At 53.7% G+C, this 27,160-nt stretch overlaps 1 protein-coding gene across 1 annotated transcript; it reads right to left on the bottom strand.

Annotated features, from left to right (window-relative positions):
* Window positions 1-443: 443 nt before the first annotated feature.
* Necab2 (N-terminal EF-hand calcium binding protein 2) lies at window positions 444-26,901 on the bottom strand. Its single transcript, XM_038312841.2, has 13 exons — window positions 26,692-26,901; window positions 23,717-23,741; window positions 21,621-21,729; window positions 19,705-19,730; window positions 19,456-19,553; window positions 9,072-9,208; window positions 6,641-6,759; window positions 6,432-6,511; window positions 4,067-4,120; window positions 3,491-3,603; window positions 2,341-2,418; window positions 1,381-1,472; window positions 444-963 (listed from the first exon to the last, which is right to left on the bottom strand). The coding sequence occupies exons 1-13, from the start codon at window positions 26,899-26,901 to the stop codon at window positions 935-937; spliced, it is 1,170 nt and encodes a 389-aa protein (XP_038168769.1). The 3' UTR covers window positions 444-934.
* Between the last annotated feature and the right edge of the window lie 259 nt (window positions 26,902-27,160).

Below are 27,160 nucleotides of genomic sequence, written 5' to 3'. Positions count from 1 at the left end.
TCTTGGGTTTAGGCTGCGGACCCATCTATGGAGGGTGGCATTGAAGGTCAGCCACTCTCCATAGTCTCTTTTTGGTCACCCCTGATATAAGTTGTCACATGCAATTGTGTTGTCCCCCGTGGCCTGGGCTGGAGGCTCCATGCCTGGCCCTCCTTTGCTGGCTTCTTTCGGTGCCTGTGCTGCCAAACTGCGAATGACCCCCCCTCCCCGCCAGTCCTGCTGCACTTCCTGCGGGCTGCTACACTTGAGGTGGCCCAGGGGTCACCAAACTCACTTGTTATGATAACAAGCATTGCTCCACTGACAACTTAGGAACATGGAGGCTCAGGGAGAGCTGGCTAGGAGCCGCCCTGGCTCTGTGCTGCCCACGATGGCATCCCCAACTATCTCCCTCCTCCCGTTGCCGTCAGTTAGGAAAGGGACAGAGGCATGACACAAACACACACTGTTCCTAACCAGACTTTATTTGGTGGCTAAGGGCCTAGCATGGTGCTGGGGACCTGGGCTCTACCCGAGCCTACATTGGGTACTACAGGGTCACAGCTCCTACTAGGTAGTGGGCCATCAAGGAGGAGGGAAGTCGAGAACGAGGCTTGTCCATCTGAGGTGGGTCCGGCTGGGCCTCCACCATGAGGAGTCGGGGAGGCCAGAGGCAGGCTGGGGTGGGAAGCTGTTGGTCAGACGTTGGCCTGGGAAGCCATCCCTGCTAACTTTGGCCTCACCAGCATCCCAGCAATACGCTCTGCCAAGTCAAGTCAGGTGTGGATGCCAGGGGAGGGGCCTCCTCCATGTCATAGCAGGGGTAAGTACACATCCTTTTATTAGTATATTGAAAAGACAGCTGTGTACCAAAGTCTCTAGAAAAGGGGTATTGTCCTTTACAAGAAGTGAGGGGAGGGGGCACTAGGCTTCTTAACAGGGCCTCGGGAGGGGGTCAGTCTCGGCCCGAAGTGCACCAGGCAGCTGGAAACAGGAGAGAGAGATAGCGGTCAGTGGCTGGGCTTGTGGAGCTCAAGGCCCCTTCCATGGAGGCTGCGGTGGCTGTGGGCAGGAGCAGGCAGAACGGGTAGGGGAGGCCTTGGGCAGAGTTCCACACCAGGCTTTGCAACCCTGTGCTGCTCACTCAGGTCTGGGGTGAGGGGTGGGAGGACCTAGGTTCTCTCTAGGCAGACATACTTCCTAAGCTTCTCACATGAGTCCCCACATGTGCCCAGTGGTACCCTGGCCTTGCCCTATTTCTCTCTATCCACCAGGCCTTGGGTCAGGAACATGCATCTGGACCAGAAGCCCCTGTAGGTCTGGGACCCTTCATAGTGGCTGGTGCTGCTTAGAGATCTGGGGCACCCCACCCCAGTGGCCGTTTTGCCCCTGGCCTGCTACCTGGAACGGAGATCTGAGAGAGTGCCTCAGGCTGGCTCAGGGTGTCAACCTTGACGTGTCGGAAGGCCTTGCACACGGGACTCTGCAGGTGCCTGCAAGCCAGGAGCACGATTAGTCCGGGGGTATGTCTGGGAGAAGGGGTGAGGGGAACTTTAGGAGTGGGCCCAGGTCCAGTCCTGCTCTGTCTGGGGGAGGGATTGTGACCTTGTGAGCATCCGTCCAGGAAGGCCTTTGGTTCTAAACTGTCCAGGGGAACAAGATCAGACCTCTAGCCCCGACCTGTCCCCTCCCGATTAGCTGCAGTGTTGGGGGGGGGGGGAAGGACTTAATCCTGTGCAGATGACAGCAACACTGCCCCTGGAGGCTTGAGTACCAGTGTCCAGCCAGCCCTGTGTTCCCACTCCTCCCTGCAGTACCCGGGTCTCCTCCATCTCCCAGCCCTCGGTAGTCACTGTGGGGAAGAACAGGGGCCAAAGAGACCCCTCTATGTTGGGGTTGTAAGTGGGGAACTAGAAACCTCTGCAAACACAGTACTGTGTCTCCATCTAGGGAGGTCAGCGAAGTGCCTGGGCTGTGTTCTGAACCCGTGCAGTATCCCTGTGCTCAGCCCCACAGCCCTTGGCAGCACTACTGACAGCAAGGCTCCAGGACGCAGCACCAGATAATGCAGGCAGGTGCTGAGCGGCAGGGGTGGCCTTAGAGCAGAGATGTCCATGCATGGTGCCATATGAAGACCCTGGGTCAAGGGTCCCATTAGCAACCCTGCTGCTTCTGGGTGAAAGGCAGAAGCCCGCCAGGAAAGGAAGCTTGCCCGGATGGAAAAGCCTCTGCAACCAGACTCCAGGCTCTTCACCATCCTCCCCACTCTCTCCTCTCTGGACAGGAGCCTAGAGCCAGCCAGTCCCATCTTACCATAACCCTACCCCCAGATCATGGGGGTAGGGACAGTGCTGTACCAACCTCTTCCACTCCTCCTCTGTTTCCCAGAACTCGTAGATGACGAAGGTGAGGCCGTCTGCCATCCGCACCGCAGCAACGCTACAGGGAAATGACATGCACATGTGTGGCTGGCAGTGGCTGCCCGCCCTCACAGATGCATGCCACAGTCTCAACCTCTGTCCTCCCCATTTGTTCTCCACAGGGCAGTGGGAGCTGGAGACACCAGGGATACCCTGGGAGATAGTGCAGCGTCGCCCGCTTGCAAGCGCTATTTTCCTGACCTCAATGATGCCAAGCCTCCAGGGGCAGCCACAAGGCCACCTGGCACAGCACCATGGCCCACAATGAGAGCAGGGTTTTAGATGATTGGAAACATCTGGTTTTGGGGGTTGGGGAGATGGCTCAGTAGGCACATGGCTGTGAAAACCTAGGTTCAACTCCCAGAATCCATGTGAAAGAAACTGAAGATCCTGTCTCCAGGAAACAATGTTAGGGCCAGTAAGATGGCTCAGCAGGTAAAGGTGCTTGAAATGCAGCCTGATGACCTGATTTTGATTTCCAGGACCTACACAGTAGAGGAGATAACATCCCCCCGCCACCCCCCCCCCCCCGCAAGCTTTCCTCTGACCATACTGCTTAGTTTTTCCGACTGTTTGTTTTGTTTTTTTGAGACAGGGATTCTCTGTAGCCTTGGAGCCTGCCCTGGAACTTGCTCTATAGACCTGGCTGGCCTTGAACTCACAGAGAGCTGCCTGTCTCTGCCTCCTGAGTGCTGGGATTAAAGGCATGGTGACACAAGCTAGCGTCATCTGAAGGGAAGGAGCCTCAGCTGAGAAAACGCCTCCATAAAGTCAGGCCCCGTCTTGTATCGTGTGAGTAACAGTGGTCACGCTGGGTGAGTGGAACATGAACCAGAACGGCCTCAACACAGCACATTGCTCTATTCACCCTCCCGAAACACACTAACTGCTTGACAGGTGAGTGAGCCCGGGCCTGGGGGAGAACTAATTCACCCACCACCTACAGCTGCAATGGAGCTGGGCCTCACTTTCTTAACTTCCCTGTCACGTGCCACCCCTAGGAGGGCTGGCTCTGCAGGGTCCCCCCTGTCGCTGCCAGCCCCCCCCCCCCCCCCCCCCGCCAAAGCTCCACAGAGAGCCTTGTCACTTACTGGAAACAATTCCTTTCTCCAGCGGTGCCACGGAGGTACTGCCGCAAGGAGTCCAGGAACTCGCTCAGCTGTTCAGGGCACACGGCCATTTCTTGCCGGACCAGCTGCAGGTGCTGCGGGCCAAAGTGGGAATGAGCATGTGTGCCAGGCCGTTCCCCAGCCACGTGGGCATAGTTGAAATCCTAGCAGCCCGGACCTTGCTTCTGAGAGGTCAGGACAATAGGATCAAATGAAACCCTATTTTATTCTTACATGTGCAAATCAGTTAAAGGAGGGTGGGGACAAATGGGTACAGTCCCCGAGGGGCCCCCCACAAACAGGGCAGTAGAAATGTTGCAGGGAGCCCCATCCAGAGGCACAGCTGGTGACCAGCAGGCTGCCTTCAGTCTGATGACAGAGTGGGCCAGATGCTTGCCCTGCTCCAGGCCAGGTGTTTTTTATATCACAGTCCTGGAGCCTCGGCTCACCATGCCCCTGGAGGAGGAGAGGGCAGAGAAGGGTGGCCAGAGACATGGAGCTCCAACACTCCTCAGAGGCTGGAGGAAGAAGTCAGAAGAGGGGTGGAGAGGGCCTTACCATGTCCGTTCCTTCTTCATCTGAGAGGCGCTGCTGCAGGTCAAACCAGAGGGTCTAGAACAAAGCACAGTGGGGCCTGCGACTCAGGCCACCTCCAGGGCACGGGGTACCTGGGACCCACAGAGTTACAGCCCTTGTCCCAATGTGCCAGGGATTCTGAGATCTCCCAGGCTAGAAGTGTGGCTCCCATGGCCAGGCCTAGTGGATAAGGCTGCTTACAGCAGCATGAAGGGGGACCCTGAAGCCAGAGAGTCAGGGAAATCGCAGAGAACTCCTGTGTCCCAGGCTTCTGAAGCACTGGGAAGCTCAGAGATTAAGATGGACTCTCAGGAAACTTGGGGTGTGTGGGTGGGGCAGGGCAATCTTAGTAACAGGCACTCAGGGGGCCGGCCCAAAATCAAGATATTGTTTTTTTCTTTTTTTTTTCAAACCAGAATTTCATAAAAGTCCTAAGACCTACAACTTGCTTACCTCGCCCCTAGCAGTGACCCCATTTCCCAGCCTCCCTGAGCCAGCTGCTGCCTACTGTGTGATTCGGGAATGCAGAAGCCACGTACCTGGCGCCCAAGACAGAGCCAAGCAGACACTGAAGTTCAGTGACAGCTGTCACAGCACAGAACCCTGGGACTCTACAGGGTCCCCAGATGGGTTTGCATTAGGGCCTGGGTTTTAAACCCGTGTCTCAACCCCACCTGACAGAAATCCATTCTTCCTTCAATGTGGTTATCCCATAATTACAGCCTGCATGCCTGTCTGCCCTGCCTGAAGACAGGAGGTGCCAACCAGCGCACACACAAGCATGCAAGAGGAGCATGCACTATTAAAGACAACAGCGGTGGCAGGTGGACCGGAGTTCTCAAACGTCTGAACGAGGGCCTGCTTCGGAATCACACCTCCAGCCTCTATTGACCCTTACCCACACATTTCAAGAAAGTGCCCAGTAGGGAAGATGTGTTTGTGGGTCCAAGCTTGGTTCTGTCACTTAACAGGCACATGGGCAGCTCCTGGGGGGCTGGGGCCCCACTGGGGGCCCTTTGGCCTCTCCAGAGTCAGATGGTGAGCCCAGCAGTACCCAGACCTGCCAGCAGTACCCACCCAGTATCTCCATCCTCCTTGCCCTCCAGGCACAGTTGGAGACGTTGCTTGGCCAGCTGGGGGCCCAGCCTGGAGCTGGCTTGAATCTACCCATACTAGTGGCTTAGGCCAATCAAAGACCTTGGTGGACCCCGCCCCATCTCCAGGATGCCTAGGTGCTCCTGGTTACCAGCAAGCCTGGTTGTTAGGGCGACAGGGTACTAAAAATAAGCTTCAAAAAGCCTCCCTCCTGGGGCCCCCACTGAGTTGTTATGACAACCGGGCACAAGGTCCCCACCATGCTGCTCTCACCCTGGGCAGGGCAGCAGGCTTAAAAGGGGTGTGGGAGGGGGACCCCCTCTTCAGCCACAGCCCTGCAGCTGAGCTACCACCAACAGCCTTTCCTCCCGTCAGACTGCTTCCCAATGACAAGGCCCTTGCTTCACGCCCATGAGTCCCTCGGAACAAAGCCCCCCAACCCAGCTAAGTACCAGAGCTCCTTGCAAAAGAAATACAGAGAAACAGAAGAAATGTCACCGCGATCCCAGGTCTCTGAGACACCTGTCACTCTGTGACATGTGCATGGGAGCCCTGTGCACGTGCGTGGGGAAGTTGGGGGAAGATGACTAGCAGTGATAGCATGGCTAAGGTTAGAGGCTAACCAGGACAGCAGACCTGAGATGACAGCCACCTGCACCTTAGTGAGGAACACTGAGCTCCTGGATGTCTCTGCTGTCATTGGAGCGAGAATCTCGGGCTCAGAGAGGGGAGTAAGCCACCCACTCAAAGCCAAGCAGCAGATATTCGGCTTGAACAGAGGAACACCCGAGCCCACCCATCTGCAAGCCCCTTTGGGACTCCTGCGAGTTATGTACTGACCCTGGGAATGTCTCTGTGGAGGATGCACTGCCCCACACCTCTCGACTGTGTTGTGCTGGCTGTCAGTGTTCTCCTGTTTGGAACCTGCCCTGAACCATCGTGGGCTCCCATTCACACCTGCACTGGACTGTGTTGTGCTGGCTGTCAGCGTTCTCCTGTTGGGAACCTGTCCTGAACCATCGCAGGCTCCCATTCACATGGGCTTTTGGCCTCCAGTCTTAGAAATGGCTCTTTTGGCTATGTCCACAGCCCGGGATCCTACTGATTACTCTCAGTCCCTAGAATGCTGCTTGCCCTCCGTCGTCAGGACCATGGCCCCAGTCCAGCTCTCTTCAACTCCAACCTACCAGAGTGCCTCTGTCCTGACCTCAGCCTCTCCACAGCTCTCACGAGGATGGGGTGGGGAGCCTACCTTACTCTCCAGTCTCCCAATCAGCTCTGCCAACCGGCTTATCTGGCCTTCCAGCCCTTCCTCCTTTGGCTCCCCTGTGGCTAGAAAGAAAGAAAGAGATCCTGATGGTAGCCATCCTAAGAGGGCAGAGCCCCAAGCCCAGGCTTGGCCCTAGTGCAGATTCCTTGGGTCCCCTTGGAGGGCAGTGACCACCAACGATGCTCTCTCACCCACAGGCAGGCTTCTCCCTGGCTCTGGGGCTGCCAGCTTGTGGTTGGCGATGTAGGGAGGACTGGGGCCTCTGTAGTGGCTCTCGGTGATGCCGTGGCTGGGTTTGCAGTGCTCCTGTCTGCAGTGTGTACAAAAGAAACGAGGTGTTGGAGAGGGCAATGGTAGGGCCACGGCCACCTCTGCAACCTTCCCCGTGCACTTAGGAAGTACTGACCGTGTCCTGAAATGTGCACAGACCTGCCCTGTGGGCCCATGTCTGCAGGATAGTCAGGGTGGCCTTCATTTTCACAGAGGAGGAAACAAGACACGCCCCCCAAGGCAGGTGACCTGACCAAGGCCATGTGGTCAGCTGGGGCATAACTCCATGCCAAGATTCTAGAGGCCAAGTCCTGTGCCCCACAGGCTCATTTCCACGGCTGGGGTAAGGTTGGGCCAGGAACCTATCTGGCTGATCTCATAGCTCATAGCTTCCAGTCAGTACAGGTTGATCCCAGGATGGAGACACACAGTGTGTCTTCCTCCCTGCCTGCCTCAGTAGAGGCCACTGTGCTGTGAAAATGACTTCTGAGGGAAGACCTGGGTTTCTGCCAGAGAGACAGCCACCTCCAACAAGGCGGCAAGAAAATACTCTGAGCCTGGCCAGAGCCAGATTCCATCTCTTCTCCCCATGTCCCCTTCCCCAGCACCCTCCACCCCTAGCACAGCAACAGGCACCCAGCAGGGTCTCCGAAAATGCAGGGTGAACAGCTAATTCCTTACGCACAAAGATGGGCTTGCAAAACCGACTACCGACATACCAGTCAACGGGCATGTGGCTGACACCCCCACATGCCTGAACTCTTTAGTACAGTTTGAATTTGTCTCCTGTGACCCCTGAAAAGTTTAACAAGTCTTTCTCCCGTGTTGAAGAAGCAGGCTCAGCTCCCCTAGCGAGACAAAGCTGGCGGAGGCTTTGAGCAGTCAATCACAAACATCTTTACAAACCAGTAACAAACTCAGTGTGTCCCTTAGACCATGAAGAGCTGAGTGGGAGGCCCCTCAAGCAGCAGGGTCTGTATAAGCTTCTCCTGGAACACAGCACCCCTGGGGGCTGCTCCAGGGTGGGGACACAGGGTAGCGCCAGGGAACTCAGGGCCTGGAGCCAAAAGTGTTTAATGTGGGGCAGCTTGAGGTGTCTGTGGGCGTGGAACAGATTTCCCACTCCTTCCACTGACATCCCAGAGTTGTCCCCTCCCAGGTGGGGGCAGGCGAGCAAGCAAAACCATGGTTGGAGCCACCGAGCAGCGGAGCAGCGTAGGAAGGCAGCCAGGAAAATTGCCCAAGGCTGCTATCTATCTACAGCAGGAGAAAAAGGGGAAGTTTGATTAAGCTGATAATAATAAATCAATAGAGGAAAGCTGTCTGTCCCCAGGAAGGTGGCTGCTGACCCTGGGGACTTGGGACCGCAAGGCTGCCCACGCGGACAGAGCAATGAACTGACTTTCAAGTGCCGACAGCCAACACATTTGGCCACGGTGTCATGAAGAGCCGGCCCCTCACAACCTGATCTGATCGGTGTCCTCACCAACCATGTGGCACCCACTCAAACCCCACCCCCACGGCAAAAGAACATCCCGGTCACACTGTGCCTCTCTGCCAGGCACCCCGAAGTTGTACACAGATAAAGCCAAGGCCAGAGAGCCCAGGGGTCTGGGTCCCCTGACAGCTGCCCACCTGTGTGTGGTCCCACTTCCCCTCTACTGCTCTGAGCACATGAGAGTTTGCTCAGCCAGCTATCGGCAGCATGCGGGTGGGCTTGAAGCTGAGCAGGCCCTGCTTAGCTGGACAGACTGAAACGTCCCAGTCCAGGCGCCAGACACACAGCACCCACAGTGCCCATGAGAAACCCTCGGGTACTTGCCTGTGTACCCAGAGACCAAAAGAGCAACACCCCGAACTCCGTCCCTCTCCTTCAGCATTAGTTGGGTCCCCACCCTGCCCTCAGTAGTTTCCTCAATCTCTACAGCTCCCCAGGTAACAAAGATAGGAGCCCTTGGGGATCCTAGGGCACCTGGTAAGAACACCCTCTGGGTACTCCAATTCTGGCACGTGGTACTCGTGTCCCCATCCTGAAGCTAGACACCACTTCCCAAACTGTTTTCCCCTGTTCAGAAGAAGGCCGGGCAGCAGGTCGGTGTTGTGGAAACAAGACCCATGGTAAGATCTACGGGTCCCAGGAGTGCAGGGCCCGTAACAGCCGTTCTCCCGAGTGTGTTCTGTGCTGTGTGAGTCTCACGACTCGGGTACGAGGTCCTGAGTGTGTCCTCATACTGCAGTTGGAGAAACTGGAGGAGGGCAAGGGAGGTGCAGCCACCTGGCTAAGGTCACCGAGATTTGAGGTACGCTAAGGGTCAGGCTGCCATGAGCACCCCGTATGTCCCACTGACGTACCGGATCTGGCTGGTCTGTTCCTCAATGGCTTCCACAGCGCTTTCCACGGAGCTGAGCAGCGACTGGATCTGATTGGCTGTCTCCTTCAGAAGGAAGCGGGTCACAAACTGGTCCACATTGCTCCCACCTTCATACACCTGGGGGCATCAGGAGAGAACCTGGATGTGGGCTGGCACAGGGACTGGGGACACGTTGGGCTAGTGACTCTGCATTGTGGTGGCCTGCACTGCCGCCTGCATCTTAGAGGCTGCAGAGCCCACAAAGCAGGGCCCCAGACTCAGAGGCCAAAGCAGGACGTCTGGCTTCACTGGGATCACCTCTCCAGGCCCAGCCGTTAGGGACCAGAGGAGTATAAGATGCGGGGCACAGTGTCCATCACACGACTGAGCGTGAACTTTTGCTGTGACAAAGGTGGCAGCAGCGGTGACAGTGATAACAATGTTGGCGATGGCACTGGTGAACCAATGATGGCAATGGCAATGTCAATGGTGAAGACGGCCATGGAGGTGTTGGTGACGGTGATGACGGCGATGGTGATGATGGTGACGATGACAATGACGATGGTGATGGGGGTGGTGACGATGCTGGTAGCGGTGATGGTGTGAAGAATGGTGGTGGTGTTCGTGATGCTAACGCTAATGGTGGTGACCGTGATGATGGTAAAAATGCCAGCCATCACCCATTGGCATTTCTGTTGCTGCAGGAGAGAGAAAGCACCAGGAAAGATGGCCTCATGGACTCTGCTCCCTCCTTCCTTCTGCAAGAATTCTTTGTGTCCCTGAGTCTTCATGTTGCTCTTCAGACTACTAACGGAAGAGAATCAGTGCAGGCCCCCATAGAAATCCTCTTGAGGCCTGTGCTCAGAGGTGGGGGCACAAGAGTAGGGGATGCGGGAGAGATGGGCAGGCGCACATGACGAGGCGTGGCGAGCTTTGAAGAGAGGGGGATGCTGCGCGGTGTGCACTGCGAGGTATGCAGCAGAACCTCTCCTCTGGCAAGACGTCAGTACTGGCATCCCTCGTTGAGACGCCTGCCTCTGCAGAAGGTTGCAGAGAAGACGGGAGAAGCGTGGCTTCTTAGGGTCAACAGTGGTGTAGAGGTAACCACCGCTGGGGAGGGCGGGTGGGGGAGAGGTGCTGGACCTCCATCGATACCCTACTGCCTGGAGTGGCCCCTCCCCCTGTACCCTGGAACTCTGCCCAGTTCCTGGCAAAGCGGGGGAGTGGGGTGGGGGGAACAAGGCTCTCAAGGAAAGCAAATTAAACTATCCATCACTCTGACTGGGAATTAATTAGCAATAATTACACTTTGGGAAACATGGCTGGAAGACAGAGAGCCTGAGAAACAAGGCATGGGGAGTGGCGCAGGGGAGAACACACGAAGATAGACATTCTGTCCTGAAGCCTGGCTTGGTGCCACTGTGGGCAGACCCCAGTGGAGAAGACATTCTAGCCCCTACCTTGAGGTGCAGGCAGCTCCCGGCTGTCTTTCTAACAACCTGACGCCACCCATGGACTGGAGAGCAATGGACAATTGATTACCTCCAAATGACTGAGATGACATAACATGGTTTAAAGCTAAATTAATAGCCCCCCAGAAAGAGGCTGCTAGGAAGGTTCTAAGCAGGACAGGAGTGGGACTTGGGTCACAACGTTCAGATCAGGAACCGACAAGGCAGTCAGCAAATGCAGAAAATGCGAATTCCAAAGCCAGGCCACCTTCTGAGATGAGGGAAGCAATGGAGACATGACCCTTTTCTGCTCAGCCAAGAGGTGAAGCTCCTCAGCGAAAAGCCAGAGAGGCTGTTGTGCCTGCACCCTGTGACAAACCATTTGCAGGTCGCTGGGAGCTGCCCAGAGCCCTGCAGAGCTTTTGATTTGCCAGGTGAGAGCTATCATCCATCCAAACGTTAGCCACAGAAAGAGATCCCCCAAGAGGGAAGCTGTGTGAGCAATGGCTTCTGAGGTAAAAAAGAAAAACATCAGCCACTAATTGTTTATTTATTTATTTATTTATTGGTGTATGCGCGCGCGCGCGCGTGCGTGCGTGCGTGTGTGTGTGTGTGTGTGTGTGTGTGTGTGTGTGTGCCATGATGCGTGTATGGAGGTCAGAGAATAACCTGTGGAAATCTGCTCTTGCTCTTCACCATGTGGGTCCTTGGGATTGAACTCAGGTCATTTAGGTTTAGTAGTAATTCCCTTGAAAAGAGCTGAGCTGTCTCAATGATCATATTAAGACAGACAATTCAGACGACATTCTCCCATTTCAGAATTCCTTCATCCCCAAAGTCAACAGGAAATGTTTTTAATAACCTAAGAATAAAAATAGGATTGAGAATTTTTTTCTTTTCTTTCTTTCTTTTTGGTGTGGGAGTCTCTCTGTCTGTCTGTCTGTCTGTCTGTCTGTCTGTCTGTCTGTGTGTATGTATGTTTTGATGTTTTGAGACAGGGTCTCACAGTGTAATCCTGGCTGTCCTGGAACAGCTTTGTAGAACAGGCTGGGCTTGAACTCACAGAGATCCACCTGCTTCTGCCTCCTGAGTGCTGGGATTAAATACCTTCACCACCACACCTGGCTTCAGAAGCCGCTAATAAGATGAAAATGGAGAATTTTATCTTCTAAGTCACAATCAATGAAGCAGAGCAGACCATCGAAAAGAAGAGTGTAAAAGAGATGAAGTGAGAATGAAACGGAGGAAGAACAAAGGATCCCGAGAGCCGCCAGCCTGCACAGAACATTCATAATGAGAAAAGACAGCCACAGTCTCCCGGGTGCAGACACCATTCTGGAGCTGGTTAAACAAGATGCTGCACCCCATCAGTGCAGCAAAGGCTTTGCAGGCAGAAGCTGGTGCAGAGAGGCTCTGCAATCACACTCGATCAGGCAGACGAGGCCGGCTGCCACACCACCAGGCCGCTAGAGCTTAAATGAGAAAACACGAGCAGAGATAAGGAGGCTGAGGGACACAGTGTGCGCCAGGCTGTTTCCATCCTTGGGGCTGGCGCTGAGGCTGCTGTGAGCCTTGCTAAGCTTGGTGACAGGGCCACAGCTGTCATAAAAAGCAAGTCAACTGAGTATCAAGAGGCTTAGACTCTTCCTATTTCTTTTTGAGACAGGGTCTCCGGTTGGCTTGGAACTCGTAACAATCTTCCTGCCTCAGCCCAGACAATAGCTAGAGTGACAGGTATGTATCATGATATTAACTTGTTCATATTCTTTTTAAGGTTTCTTTTTATTTTTATGTGTGTTCAGGTGCCTGTGGAGGCCAGAAGAGGAAGCTGGAGTCAGGAGTTGTGAGTAGGAACTGAACTCAGGTCCTCTGGAAGAACCACAAGCATTAGTAACCTCTGAGCTATCTCTCTGGCCTCTTGTTCATAGTCTTGAGACGAGTAAGCCTCCAGTTCTGATCATTGTTCCTTAAGAGTAGAGAGAACATCTGGACGGTGGTGGCACACACAGGTAACCGTAACACTCAGGAGGCAGAGGAAGGCAGGTCTCTGTGAGTTCGAGGCCAGCCTGGTCTACAGAGCGAGTTTAGAGTCATCTGAAGGGAGGGAACCTTAACTGAGAAAATGCCTTCATAAGATTTGGCTGCAGGCAAACCTGTAGGGCATTTTCTTTTCTTTTTCTTTTTTTCTTAACACATCTTATTTTTACTTTCATAAGACCTAAAAGAGTAAGGGGTTATTTTATAACAATAGGATCAAAGAAAAATATCTAGAAACATATAAAAGCACCACAAATCCATTAGAACTCCCTCCCCTACCCACAAAAGTACAGAAGCTTTCTCAAAAACAAACAAAACCCAAAATCCTGGCAACACACATTTATTCCTTTTAGGAACTATGAAAGTGATATTATTCCCGCTGTATTTAATACCTCTTGGGGACTATGAAACAACACAGCACAAGAGCTGAGCCCCAGTCTTCTCCAGAATGTCCTACTCCCCACAGAGTAGGATTAAAGTCTTCATTTGGAAAAGTTCCCCGATCACTTCTCAGAGATGACCACCCTAGAAGACAGTTATGAATGTCTACTGTGCCAGCTCTCCTCTGCAGCACCGCCGGGAGAGAGCAGGAGGCAGGAGACTGCGTGGGTTGCCGTCCAGAGCAGAATTACATTGTGAGGGTAATGAGCGTAAAGGAGAGACCTAAAGCTTTTGTGTCTTAATACTGCCCTGATTTGCATATGAAGAACGAATACTTACAGAAGATGAGAAGAAACAAATAAGATCCTATCTTATTTCTGATATTGTGGAGTGATGTTCTGAACTGTGGTGGAAGGGAGGAAAATGGAAATTACTGAGATGCGGTGGAATTCAGTATCCATCTATCTTGGAACCTGAGCTCTTCCTGCCTCAGCCTCCATGGCCAGAAGGTATCAAGCACGGAGCGCTGGCACTCGCTGATGGTATTGGGAGATGGATGGCCAGCGGTGTTGCTGAAGACAGCTGGCACAGAAGAACTTCCTTCCTTTTTTTTAAGGAGTTTTTTTTTTAGTTTTTTTTTTATTTTAATTTTTTTTTGTATTTTTTTGTACATTAGTATTTTGCCTGCATGTCTGTCTGTCTGAGAATCTCAGATCCCCTGGAACAGGAGTTATAGACAGTTATGAACTGCCATGTGGGTGCTGGGAATTGAACCTGGGTCCTCTGGAAGAGCAGCCAGTGCTCTTACCACGAGCCATCTCTCCAGTCCCAAGACATTTTCTTAATTAGTGATGGATGGGGGAGGGCCCAGCCCATTGTGGGTGGTCCCATCCCTGGGCTGCTGGTCCTGGGCTCCATAAGAAAGCAGGTTGAGCAAGCTATAAAGAGCAAGGCAGCAAGCAGCAAGCCTCCACGGCCTCTACATCAGCTCCTGTCTCCAGGTTCCTGCCCTGTTTGAGTTCCTGTCCTGACTTTGTTCAATAACAGACTACCTGGAGGTGGTGGCACACACCTTTAATCCCAGCATTAGGGAGGCAGAGGCAGGTGGATCTTTGTGAGTTCAAGGCCAGCCTGGCCTACAAAGCTAGTTCCAGGACAGCCAGGACTACACAGTGAGACCCTGTCTCGAACTCCCCCACCACACACACTACAAAAAAGGGGGGGGGGACTACAGTGTGGAATTATAACCTAGACAAATCTTTTCCTCCCCTACTTGCTTTGGCCATGATGATTCATCACAGCAATAGAAACCCAAAGATATACCTCTAATTCCAGTACTTGGGAGCAGAGGCAGGTGGATGTCTGTGAGTTCAAGGCCACAGTGAGACACTGCCTGAAAGTATAAAGGAATGAATGAATTAATAGACACTCTTAAAATTACAGGGAAAGTGTTCAAATATTAGTTAAAAGGCAGAAAATACAATTTTCCTGACAGCATATTAAAAATATTGGGACTGGAGAGATGGCTCAGTGGTTAAGATCACTGGCTGCTCTTCCAGAGGATCCGGGTTTGATTCCCAGCACCCACATGGTGGCTCACAACCTTCTACAATTCTGGTTTCATGAGGTCTGACACCCTCTTCTGGCCTCCAAGGGCACTTAAATAAAAAAAATGTTAAAGAAATTAAAGAACTTCCCATTAAAAAGTTGCTACAATCGCCCAAAAAACCCCTCCCGGTCATCGAAGTTCTGGGTGAACAGAAATCTGAACCTGGCACTTCACAGTTTGCTTTCTGAACTTTGCTTTACCGAATATGATTATTTGGTATAATAAAAACATACAATTGAAGTCTCAATGCACAAAACAAAATGATGAAAATATTCACAGGAAAACAACAGAAACGTAAGACTTAAATGATAAGATACTATTTAGTATGAGAAGTTAGGTCTTATGTCCCCCAAGAAAGATGAATTAGAAAATCATAAACTGGGAAAAGGGCCAGCAAGATGGCTCAACAGGCAAAGGCACTTGCAGCCAATTCTGACAACCTGAGTTCAATCCCTAGGACCCATGGTTGTGAAAAGATAGCAGCAACACATACACATGTGCATGTGCATGCGCGCGCGTGCGTGTGCGCGCACACACACACACACACATACACACACACACACACAAACACACATGTTCTCTGACTTCTCCAAAGCTGTTGCAATATCACCAAAGTGACACTTTACCATGTGCAGAACAGACGGGCTTAGTGTTGTATTTTTAAAGAGCGTATTCCAGCTGCAAGCATTTCCCAACAAAGGTTGGAGATCTATTTTCAGATCTGACCTCCCACACTCTCCAAATTTCTCTCCCAGGCACATGTGAGGCCATCATCAGACAAAGGGTCATGCAACCAAAAGATGAGTCCAGAGAGGACATGATGAGGGAGGAGGCTCAGTGGTCACTCATCTTTATCACAATAAAGGGAATGCGAGAGACAGCTCGGAAAATCCTGGGGACAAAGACGCTGCGTGGTACCATCTGTGGTGGTGGCCTCAGAAATACCAAAGGTCAGTGTTTTGGATTTCAGAACTTCATATTAACCAAAGCATTCCATTCACACAAAGAAAAAAAGTGACCAAGGTAACATTGAACCTAAGCCAATGGAGAGCAAGAATTATAATAAGAAGCACAAATAAATTAGACAATGTAACACTCTTATTAAGTAAGTATCTGGGGCTGCCTATGAAAAATAGCTAATTAAAATAGACAACACTGTCAAATACAACGTTTTTAAAACGTAGGAAGCAGTTGGAAGTGGCACATGCTTCTAACTCCAGTGCTGAGAAAGCTGAGGCAGGAGGGTTACCAGTTAGAGACCAGCCTGATCTACATAGTAAGATCCTGTGTCAACAAAAAGTGAAAGAAAAGAAGGAAGGGGGAAGGGGAGGGATAGAGGGGTAGAGGGATAAATGGAGGAAGAAAGGAAGAGGGAGGGAGAAGGAGGGAGGGAGAGAAGGAGGGAAAGGGAAGGGAGGGAAGGATTGAGAGAGAAGGGATGGAGGGAGAGGAGATGGAGGAAGAGGGAAGGGAGGGAAAGGGGATGAAAGGAGAAGGACAGGACGGAGAGATGGAGGGAGGGAAGGAGGGAAGGAGGGAGAGAAGGAGGGATGGAGGGAGAGAGGAAACAGACCATGAAGGAAATGGGGCTATTATCTGAAGGGCTCCCAGACTGTGACAGTCCTGACCTCACAACCACCTAAGGAATTCTTATTGTTCTTTTCTGCATGAAGTATCTGTCTTGGTCAAACGACGGTTAGACTTTTAAAAATAACCATAAGAACATACTGTATATAACTGATCATGAATGTCCAGGTTGGTTAAAGAACACGCTACAGTGAACAACCCCCAAAGGGAATGACTATAAGTAGGGTTTGCTATAATCTCCCTGTTACAGGGGCTAGAGAAATGGCTCAGTGGCTAAGAGCTCTAGCCAAGGATCCGGGGTTTGATCTCCAGCACCTACATGGTGGCTCACAACCATCTGTGACTCCAGTCCCAGGGGATCCAATGCCCTCTTCTGGCTCCTGCGGGCTTCAGGTACACACATGGTGCACAGATGTACACACAGGTAAAACACCTCACCCATAAAGCGATAAAATAAGATTGATGACAAAAGCCGACCCTTTTAGTCCCTTGACCCAAGAGTTATTGATACATTTTGATTTTGAAGAGAAGAAAAAAAAAAAAACACGTCCGTACACATCTCAGGGATGGGGAATCATAGAGGAGATGCTCCAGTCACGTGATTTGCTCCCCAGGCCAGCATCCCACCTCACCTCCCAGCGCAGACAGAAGACACTCAGTAGGGGACAGGACTGAGTGAGCGATGATGAAATTACGACGCTCTGATGAGAGTTTATCACAGAGCGCTGAATATTCAGTACGACAAAACCTAAAAATAGAATCCACCCATCGATCGGGGGAGCAAAATCATCAGATCATTAAAAAAAAAAAAAAAAAAAAAAAAAAAGAAGAAGAAGAAGAAGAAGAAGCCCACAGGCATTTGAGCAGACTCCTCGCCATCAGCCAAGACAAGACTGAACAAAGGGGAAGGCGAAACATATTTTTGCACGGGCTGAACTGAAGAGGGTTCTAAAATAAGAGTTGGCATTAATATTGCAATTAGCAGAGAGATGCTGGAGAGATGTACTTGAAAAGCTGGGGCTGGGCGTCATTGGGATGTGTTAGGATCTGGGGAAGATGCCACATGCGACAGAGTCACCAGCGGAGCCCACATTAGTCACCGAGCAGGAGACTAGCCCAGCTAACCATGACAGAGGCTACAGAATCAAAGCCGTCAGCTACGATCAGGGGTTGCAAGGTGTCTTAGGGTTTCTTTCGCTGTGACGGAACACCATGACCGAAAGCAAACTGGGGAGAAAAGGGTACATGTCTGCATCACAGTCCACCGATAGATGTCAGGGCAGAAAGCCAAGGCAAGAAATGATGCAGAGGTCATGGAGGGGTGCTGCTTACTGGCTTGCTCCCCATGGCTTGCTCAGCCTGCTTTCTTAAAGCATCCAAGACCACCAGCCCAGGGGTGGCACCACCCAAAGTGAGCTGGGCTCTCCCCCATCAGTCATAAATTCAGAAACAGATGCCACAGGCTTGCTCCCAGGCCAATCTCTTGGGTGGGGGTTTCTTTTTTTTTTTTTTAAAGATTTATTTATTTATTATGTATACAACATTCTGCCTCGATGTATGCCCGCACACCAGAGGAGGGTGCCAGATCTCAGTACAGATGGTTGTGAGCCACCATGTGGTTGCTGGGAATTGAACTCAGGACTTCTGGGAGAGCAGTCAGTGCTCTTAACCTCTGAGCCATCTCTCCAGCCCGGGTGGGGGGGGTTTCTTAATTGAGATTCCCCTCCTCTCAGTTGACTGTGTCAAGCTGACACAGAAGCTAGCCAGTTCCGCGCACCGCGCCCCTGTGTCTGCGTTCGGTGCGCTGGCACCCAGTTCACGAGATTCAGGCAAGGGGCTGGAGGTTAAAATACACAGACACACAGACAGATAGACAGACAGAGACACGGGTCATCCTTGAATTCCCCAAGAATGCCCCCTTTATTGTGTTCAGGGGCAGATTATATAGAGATAGCCACACCCCAGCCAAACCCACCAGAAACCACTCTCCTGCCATCAGGAACTCCCGAAGGTCTCGTGCTCAGAGCAGCTGTAGGCACTCAGATCAGGGGATTACAAGAAATTCAGGATCTGGGGTCTCACTGCTCCCAACAAGCCAGCACACAAGGAAAGCATTTAAGATCATCAACAAACTGCCTCTCTACAAACAGGCCAGTTAGGAGATACCCAAGAAGGAAAAATAAGAGTCAGCTACCATTTCAGGCCCTGCAAGGATGCTCCGGCATCACCCGAAACCACCATGACTACCTGAGGCCACATGCACAAGGTCCTCGTGGTACATGGTTAAGGCTGGGCTGAGTCTCCTGGGAGGAGTTCAGCTCCCCTCCCTCATGGATGGTGAGGTTCGATCCCTACGATCCAAGAGTAGACAGAGCCTCAATACAGCCTTACTGGGACAGGGTTCTGCTCCTAGATGGGAGGGGAAGGATCAAGGAGTGGGTTGCTGCACAAAATCCACCCTCCCCCTATACGGCCAGTGACAGCAGAACAGGCTGTGACACTTGCCTGGCACACTCTGCTAATGCTCCAGCCACCGTGGGACACTGGGGCCGTCGGAAAAACAGCAATGATGAACACCCCCTCACCCCTGAAGAGCGGCTCTCACAAGGTCTTAAAATATTTGCAAGCAACAAGAGACCCCAACAGTGCAAGACCAGCATGGCAGTGTGGATAAGCGGGGGGGGGGGGTGTAATGGTAGTGGGGGGAGCAGACTCAGCAACATTCGGGTGCAGGGCAAGAAAGGGCCCCTCAGTCCACTGCCAGTGGGGCATGGGCTGCATGTGAGGAACTGAGGGAGCTGGCCTTAGCTAAGCAGCCCAGCGTTTAGCAGTTTAGAGGAGCCGAGGTCCGGAAGATGGACACGCCCACTTCCCAGGGAGACTCCAATTCCTCAGCTGCCTCACTGACCAGGTCAGCTAGGTCTTCCTCTACTGCACACGTCAGCCACTCAGGAGACACCAGTGCACGCCTGGGTCAAGTTCAAAAGAGAAAACCTAAAATACCCACTTCCAGATCCCTAGGTCTGAACTGCCCCTGAAGGAGCCAATCATTCGGGGATTCCTGAATTCACCGGGCAGCCACACCAGGACCAGACCTAGCCCCGGCAACGGCCCTCACACTCCGACGCACACCCTGCTGGACCGAACTATCCATCAAGGCACTCCTCTCACTGTGCGGTTTCTCTGAGATCCTCAAGGAGCCCTTGCCAGCATATGTCACCACGAATCCAGACACCCTTGGACGACAATACTCGGCACAACCTGGAATCAGCTGGCACGCAGGCCCTCGCTTCTTGAGAACCCTACCCACATCCACTGACCTTCTTGGTGTAGCCCATGGCTTTCAGGACCGAATGGTTCAAGGTCTCCAGGGAGGCCAGGACATCCTCGTAGTCTCCCATGTGGTCCACAAAGTAATCTGGGGAAGGAGGTTGCAAAGGTCAGGGGTCACAGAGGAGGCCACCCCTCTCCCTGGGGCCCCCTCACCAGCCCCATCTGGGTCCACACTGCTTTGCCCGTCTCTGGGCATTCTTGTCCACAACACGGTTGCTGTAGGTCCGGGTACTTACCACACAGTTCCTTGGTGTCCACATGGCTGTAGAGGAAGGGAGGGAGAAAATGATGAAAAGAGAGAGGGGGAGAGAGTCAGCAGGCCAGTTTCCGACCCTCCCAGCAGCCCTTAAACACTTGCTGTGGCCCCCTCTGCACCCTCGGCACCGCTACTGTGAAATTCACTTCTTAGGAGAAGGTGCAGCGGGAGCCACCTGCCTAGGCGCCGCGTTCTCTTTTCTTCCCATATTCTGAGATAAGGTTACAGTTATGGAATCCAGGCTGGCCTTGAACTCTCATGATCCTCCTGCCTCAGTCTCCTTAGTGTTGTGGTTACAGACCTAGGCCACCACATATTTCTCTCCAAGCCTGTGGGCCATATGAAGAGTAGATGGGACCAATGAGGGGCTGAGCCTGGGAGCAGGGTGGGAAAAGGGCTGCAGGATGGGTTGTGATTCTTATAGGTTGTCAAAATAACACCACTGGGACTCTTGGGGTCCTGTTTCAGTTTCCATTCTCCCCTAGGTTTCACCCCTTATACCAAAGCACAGAAGGATCTGGTCTCTGCTCAGGGTTGTGGGGAGGTGTGTGACGGCATTAGCGCCGGATGCTGTAGCAGAGGGACCAGGCAGGGGCTGTGCCAGTTCTGATGCTCTCTCTGTTCTGGGCCTAGCCTCTACCCTGGCTTAGGCCTGCTTTTGATGAATCCCATATTCAATAGCATACATCTGGGCAAAAGTTTTCTATAGATTCCAAGGCTGGTGACTGCCTTGGAATTTCTTTGACACCCTGGAGTGGCCGCTTCTGATGTGTGAGCTGTCTGGGTCAGAAGGTGCACTTAGCATCTCACAAGGGGCTGATGTTTGCTGTGCTTACTTCAGGGGATATTGGAGGACAGAATCCAGACTGTCTTCAGAATTGTGACCTTCCCTAAAGAAGGTTCACTCCGCTCAGCCCTCCCACCCCCTCCTCCAGGTCAACCTCTTCACTAGCTGACACCCGAGGCTCCCAGTGAGAATGTGTAACTATCTCAGTGGGTGCCCAGAAGGCTACAGAGAAGCTGTGAGACTTCATCTGGCCTGGAGACAGGGTCCCCTGCTCTGTTATGGAGACTTAAGTCACTCCTACACAGTGGCTTCCCCAGAATCCTGTCAAGTCTCCAGCCTTGACTCCAAGCTACCACTTTACTCTGACCCCTGCAAACTGGCTTGGTAATCACCCTGTGCCCAGATCACCGCTAGTCTTGGGACCCTCCCCCAAGTGATCCAACCTGCTCTATCGCCCCCAGAAACTTTAGTCCTCACCACCTCAGTGCGGCAGAGAAAAGTAACCAGGTGGCTCTCACCTACCCATGCAGAATTTAGGAGCAATGGACAAAGATGGGTGTGGGGTGAAGGGTGAAGGGTGACGGGCCCGCAAGTGTGGGCGGTGTACACTTATGCTGGCTCTGGAGGCCAAGGGTCCTGCGGGGCTGAGCTGCAGGTCCAGATCATGACTGGATTGCAGAAAAGGTTCAATTTGCTCCACGGCCAGAAGTGAGGTTCATGCTAGAGTTGGATTCATATGCAGAAGGGCGGTTTGGGGTGGGGATTCGTGGAGACAGGAGCTTAGAAAACAGATTCTGGGGCAGCACTGGAATCAGGACCGAATGGAGACACAGTAGAGTCACTGCCAATGGCCCACCAGTCCTGTGCACACTGCATCAGGCCCAGGGTCTCTCCCCGCTTGGCAGCTCAGAAAGGACAAACTTAGTGTCAGTGATACACACAGGACCCACGCCTTCACCTCAGCCTGGCAGCGAGGGCCAGACAGGTCTGACTTTTGGATTAGTGAGGCAGGGGAGTCCCAGGCCTCTTGCCCTTAAACAGAGCCCCATCATTATGGAGAAGGGAGGAGTCTATACATCCCCAGGGTGCCCCGCAGTAGCCGGACTCACTTGGTGTTGTCTGAGTCAATGGTGTGGAAGAGATCCTCCAGCTCCTTCTCATTGAGGACACCATCTGCGAAGAAGAGCTGAAATTCCTCCAGGGACAGCTTCCCGTCATCTGCAGTGGACAGGCAAAGAAGCGGCTGCTGTCTCAGTGAGAAGAACACACGGTGGCCCCACAGCCCAACACCGGAACCACTGCCTCAGCCGACAAACTCCTGGCTGTCAGACTGAGGCCTACTGACTGGTAATCCCAAGCCAACAGAGACAACAGAAGTTGTTTTCTGGGGAACAAACACCTCGCATATTCTCTACCAGACAATCTTCCCTTCTGCACCTCACGCCATCACCTAACTCTGTTTAACCTGCGGTTCCTGCAATCACCTGACTCTGTCTAACCTGCATCTCCCGCAATCACCTGACTCAGAGACTGTTTAAGCACTGTGCATAACCTGACACCATTAGCCTTCCTATAGAGGTCACTCTCAACCCCAGCCGTAGGTCTTAGTTCTGGGAAGGGGATCAGTCTCTCTATTGGGTCCTTCTACAAGGCATTAGTAGTCTGAGCTCAGACCTCAACCTAGCCTAGGGCAGGACCTTGTGCCACGTGGTAGGTGCCAACACAGTCCCCCACCCTTTTGGCGAGGAGGCAGTGGCTCCATCTTTCATGGAGTAGCTGGGCTTCATGGAAAAGACTAGACTCAATGAATTTGTGCTGTGATTGATTAGTCATGTCTACCCCAGGCACAGCATGGGGTGTACCAATACCAGGCCCAGCTTGCCTCTGACTGCTTCCACCTGCTTATCATGGCTGATACCTCAGTGTCCTCTGTACCCAGAGAAAACAGGCAGCTGGAGGACAGGGTGTGCAGATCCTCTGATCAGAAGCCTTCTGACATTTACCTTGGGTGGTAGCCACAAGCCTAATGAGCACATATGCGCTATTAAGAGGAAAATATCTTCCACTTGGCCTCTGGTCCAATTAGAGAAGACAAGTTGTCCCGGAGCTTCGTCACCTCTGCCAGCAACCCAAGCGGGGCTGTTTGTAGGTGGCTCTACTAATGAGCAGGAGCCCAGCCTGCGGCAGTGACCTTTCAAATAGCAAGAGCCCCGAGTTTCATCCCTGGCCGGAAATGCTGGCTGGTCCTCACCCCTCTGCCAGCTGTCAATGCAGTCTTCGGGCATGATACCCTGGGCTGCCAGTCAGGCCTCTCATTCTTGCCTTCCCCTGGGGATTGGCTACTTTGTGTCCACCACGGTCAAAGCTAGTCCTTATCATGAGTGCCTTTGAGAGACCTACAGCCGTGTCCTCATGAGGGCAGGCATCTTGCACACACTGGCAGAGGACCTGCTGTGCTTTGGGTACAGTGAACTGGCCAGGGAGTTCCCAACCTGTGGGAGTGGTTGGGGGATCAGGAGGGTGCAGTCTAGGGCCTGCTGTAGGCTGACACTCCTGAGACCTGTGTTGTGGGTGGGGGAGAGGGGCAGGTCTCTCTGCCTGGGTGGTGAAGGCTCTGCACACAGCCAACACATCTTCAGTACTCTTTGGTCCCCTATAGCCCTGTGTCCTGTGTGGCATCTGCAGGTGGTCCTTCATCGGAGGGCTGGGAGGATGCAAATCATCTCTAGAAAGGCCTGTTTCCCTGCCCTTTCACATCCCAACGAGTTCTAGCCCACCCCACCAACCGTATGCGGCAGTCAACAATGGCTCCCAGGAATGACATAGGATCTGGACAAAGTCTGAGCCACCTTGAATGCAAGCCCACTTGGGAAGGGAACCAGGGCCTCAGGGGCAGGATCCCTGGGTCTCATGAGGACTTCATGAATGAACACACTGCTCTCTGGTTCTCTTGAAGTGTCTCTAGGTCACCCGCATCTCCTCTACCTTGCCCCAAAGCTCAGGGCAGCACACATGGCTGCTGTTACTGCTCCAGCTTACAGAAGGGGAAACCGAGGCAACAGAATAGTGACAGGAAGTTGGCCTCTGGACTCCTTGTGCTCTTCCCCTTCAGGTTCATAGGAGTACATGTCCCCACCCCTAACTGTTTCCCATGAGACGTCAGGACGAGGAGTGTGGGCAGTGGAGCACCTGGAGGGAAACTCACCATTTTTATCCGCACGACGGAAAATCTGCAGAGAGGAGATTTGGAGTCATTCCTGAGCTGAGTCTGGGCAGGTGCCCTCAGCAGCCTCTTGACCCAGCTGAGATTCCTCTCCCACGAGCAGCCTGGATGAGGCTTGGAAGCCCAAACTTCCCCAGGAGACCCCAAGGCTGGGACCCAGGGTAGAGAGACTGCAGCAGGCAGGGGCCCACCCCTCACTACTTCAGAAGCTGCCACTCCCTCTCCCTCTGCACTGCCAGCCTGCCCACGGCTGCTGACAGGCACACACATCCGTGCTGCACCCTCACGCACACCCACGTGTATCTCTGCAGGTGTATGTACACTCATTCCTCTCAACTCCCCCATTGCTGTGCACACAGCTGCACCCAGCCATGCTCAGAAGCCCAGGAAAGCTCCGTGCCTTCCTGTTATTCGCTTTCCAGGACCCACCTCCCCTTGCTCTGGCTTGCTTGGGTCCCTTCTGAAGGAGGTGCTCTTGAAGCCTGGTGACAAGATCAGCCCACAGGAAGTATGGCGTCATTAGGAGATAGGGAGGGAGAGGCAGGCAGGAATGTTTTGGTTGCAACCAGCAGGGATGGGATGGGGAACAGCCCAAACCTGGGACCTGCACTTTGAGACAAAGTCACTCCAGGCTTTGCTGACATTTGAATACCTTAAGGTCCTTTGATGACAGGTGCTAGGATCCAGGGGGTCACAAGGCTGTTTCTGATTATTACAGGGCACTTCCAAAAGCAGGCTGTTTCTGATTATTACAGGGCACTTCCAAAAGCCACTCAGCCCAGGCCATAATCCAGGCAAGTGGACCAGCGGTTCCTGACAGACCAGAGTGTCTGCTAAAACCTCCCAGCTCACAGAAGGGATCTGATGTCCAAACCTGGACCCCCTGAATCAGGCTTGCCTTTTAGCTAGCTCCGTGGTGGCTGAGGTCTCAGTACTGTAAGTTCTGAGACGGTCCCAGGATCCTGGAGGAATTGGCTCCCTTTATTCAGAAGGAAACTTCAACCCACAGTGTGTCCAGGTTCCCACTCCCCACCCCCAACCCTGACACACTCTGAGTTTTCCCAGGCTCAGGAAGGTCTGAGGGGGATCTGCTAGGCCAGAACTCTGAGTTTTCCCAGACTCAGGAAGGTCTGAGGGGGATCTGCTAGGCCAGAAAGGAAATGCCACCAGCTTGAACCTCTTTGGGTCGAAGGATAGATGGTTCTGGTTACCTGTACCCCACAAGCAACAGGACAACAGAATTGGGAACCCTCTGGGTACGCCCAGACCTCAAAAGGTGTGGAAATGACTAGGTTGATGTGGCCCAACTGACACCAAGTAAGATGGTTCTTAGAACCAGCATGAGTGACACCCTCCCCCTACTGCATACCCCACTTCACAGACAAAGAAATAGAGGCTCAGCAGCACACAGCAGCCAGCGAGGGTCCCAGTGCAAAGGAACAGGCTGGACACAGCTTCCCTCAAAGAGGGCCAAGCTGTCACCTCCACTCTGGACTCCTGGATCCTTCTGTGTGTGTATATGGTGTGTGTGTGTCTGTGCACACCTCCTGTGTGTGCGCACCTCTTTGTGTATGTTTTCATAGACGCACTAGGACACCCATCTCCAAAACCCTCCTGCCCAGACACACCTATGGGTTCTAAGATCTAGAAAGGCAAGCAAAGAGGGGGTAGGGTTTCTAGTCCCTTGACACTTGTAGGGGTGTGTGGCACACACACATACACACACACACACACACACACACAGAAGCAAGCAAGCGTGCACTTACACCCCACTCTCCTAGAACCTCATAACATATGAAGCCCCACCCTCGGACCAGTCCCATCCCCCTGAAGCCCCTCCATGGGCCACCAGCCCACTCCGGCCCATGTGACTCCCCCACTCTGCAGGGGGTGGGGCGTTGGTGCATGAGGAGCTAGGTGGAATGAGGAGCCTGGGGTCCAAGAGTCAAAAGGAAAGTACAGGAAGGAGAAGGTGGCAGGACGAGGGTGGAGCTGGGGAGGGGAGGGGATGACCCCTGGGTCCAGGCAATGGCTCTGATTTTATGGAAAGAGAGGAGGTGGGGAAGGGGCTACACTTGCAAAGTGGCACAGAGCAGGGCCGGGCAGGGGTGGGGGGGGGCTCAGTTTCCTTAGCAGAAAAGAGCGAAGGGGTGGTTCAGGGGCTGTGTGTGTGGTCTAGAAGTTACCACTGCAGGGAAGAATCCCCAATAGAGAGGAGGGGGCTGGAAGTGCCCAGGGGCTCTTGTCCCAGTCATAGGGACTCAAGTGAGAGTGGATTGGTTAGGACCAGAAGAGGGGAATAATGGCCAGATTTATGGCAGCCCTAAAGGTCCGGGTTATGGGATGCGGGGGTGCAGGAATGAGATGGGAGGGGATTTAGAGGGTCGTGAAGTTCCAGTAGGGACAGGCGCCCCAGCCGCGGTGGGAGAGGAGTAGGGTCCCAGCTATGGGATGAGTGGAACAGGGAACATGGAGGGAGGGAACTGAGGAAGAGGGTCCTGGTCCGGGTGCGGGGCTGGGGGGACTCAAGGTCCCCACTCGGAGGAGGGTCCCGGCTATGGGATGTGGGGATGCAAGGAAGTGGATGAAAAGGATGGAGGCGAGGATCACACAGTCCGGATGGAGTTGAGGGCTGGGGGCAGGGGTGTTCCTGTGGGAAGAAGGGGTCCCAGCTACGGGATGTGGAGAGGTGGGAATGAGGGAAAGTGGAGGGAGGGGATGGAGAGGATAGTGAGGTCTTGATTGGGGGATAGGCGCCTCAGCGGCAATGAGAGTTGGGGCTTGCGCTTGGGGTCTCCTCGCCGAGAAGGGTCCCGGCTAAGGGATGAGGGGATGCGGGGATGCGGGGATGCGGGGATGCGGAAACGTGAAGGGAGCGGATGGAGGAGAGGGTCCTCGGGTCCCGGGTGTGAACTGGCACCCAGCCGCGCAGGGCAGAGGGTCCGGCGCATACTCACGTCCAGGATGACTGCCGTGCCCCCGTGCGGTGCGGCGGGCCCGGGGTCGGGGTCCGCAACAGGAATGTCGGGGACGAGCGGTGCGCGGGGCTCGCCCATCCTGGCGCCCACCCAGCGCAGCAGCCCGCCCAGCGCGCGGCCCTGCGGCGGCGGCTCCCGGAGCAGCCTGTGCGCGCCGGCCCTGCACAGGCGCGCCGCCCGCTCACACATCTCGTCCGCCGACCCCCGCCCGGCCGCGCCCCCGCGCGCCCCCTGCCCGCGCCCGCCCGCGCGCGCCGCTCCCGCCGCCGGCCCCGCGGCCCGGACACCGCGGGGACCGCCAGTGCCGGGGGGTGGGACGGGGGGGCTACCCGGACCCCGAGCCACGTGCTCCGCGCCCGCCGCCCCCACCTCGCCGGCCAAGAGCGGAGGCAGGGGACTGCCCGCGGGGGCGCGGGGTCCGGCGGTCGGACCCTGGCACGTTTGCAGA

The sequence above is a fragment of the Arvicola amphibius genome, chromosome 15, assembly GCF_903992535.2.
Source record: "Arvicola amphibius chromosome 15, mArvAmp1.2, whole genome shotgun sequence".
In the NCBI taxonomy this organism is placed as follows: Eukaryota; Metazoa; Chordata; class Mammalia; order Rodentia; family Cricetidae; genus Arvicola; species Arvicola amphibius.
Note: the sequence above shows the minus strand (reverse complement) of the source record. Positions and strands in the feature narration are given on the sequence as shown.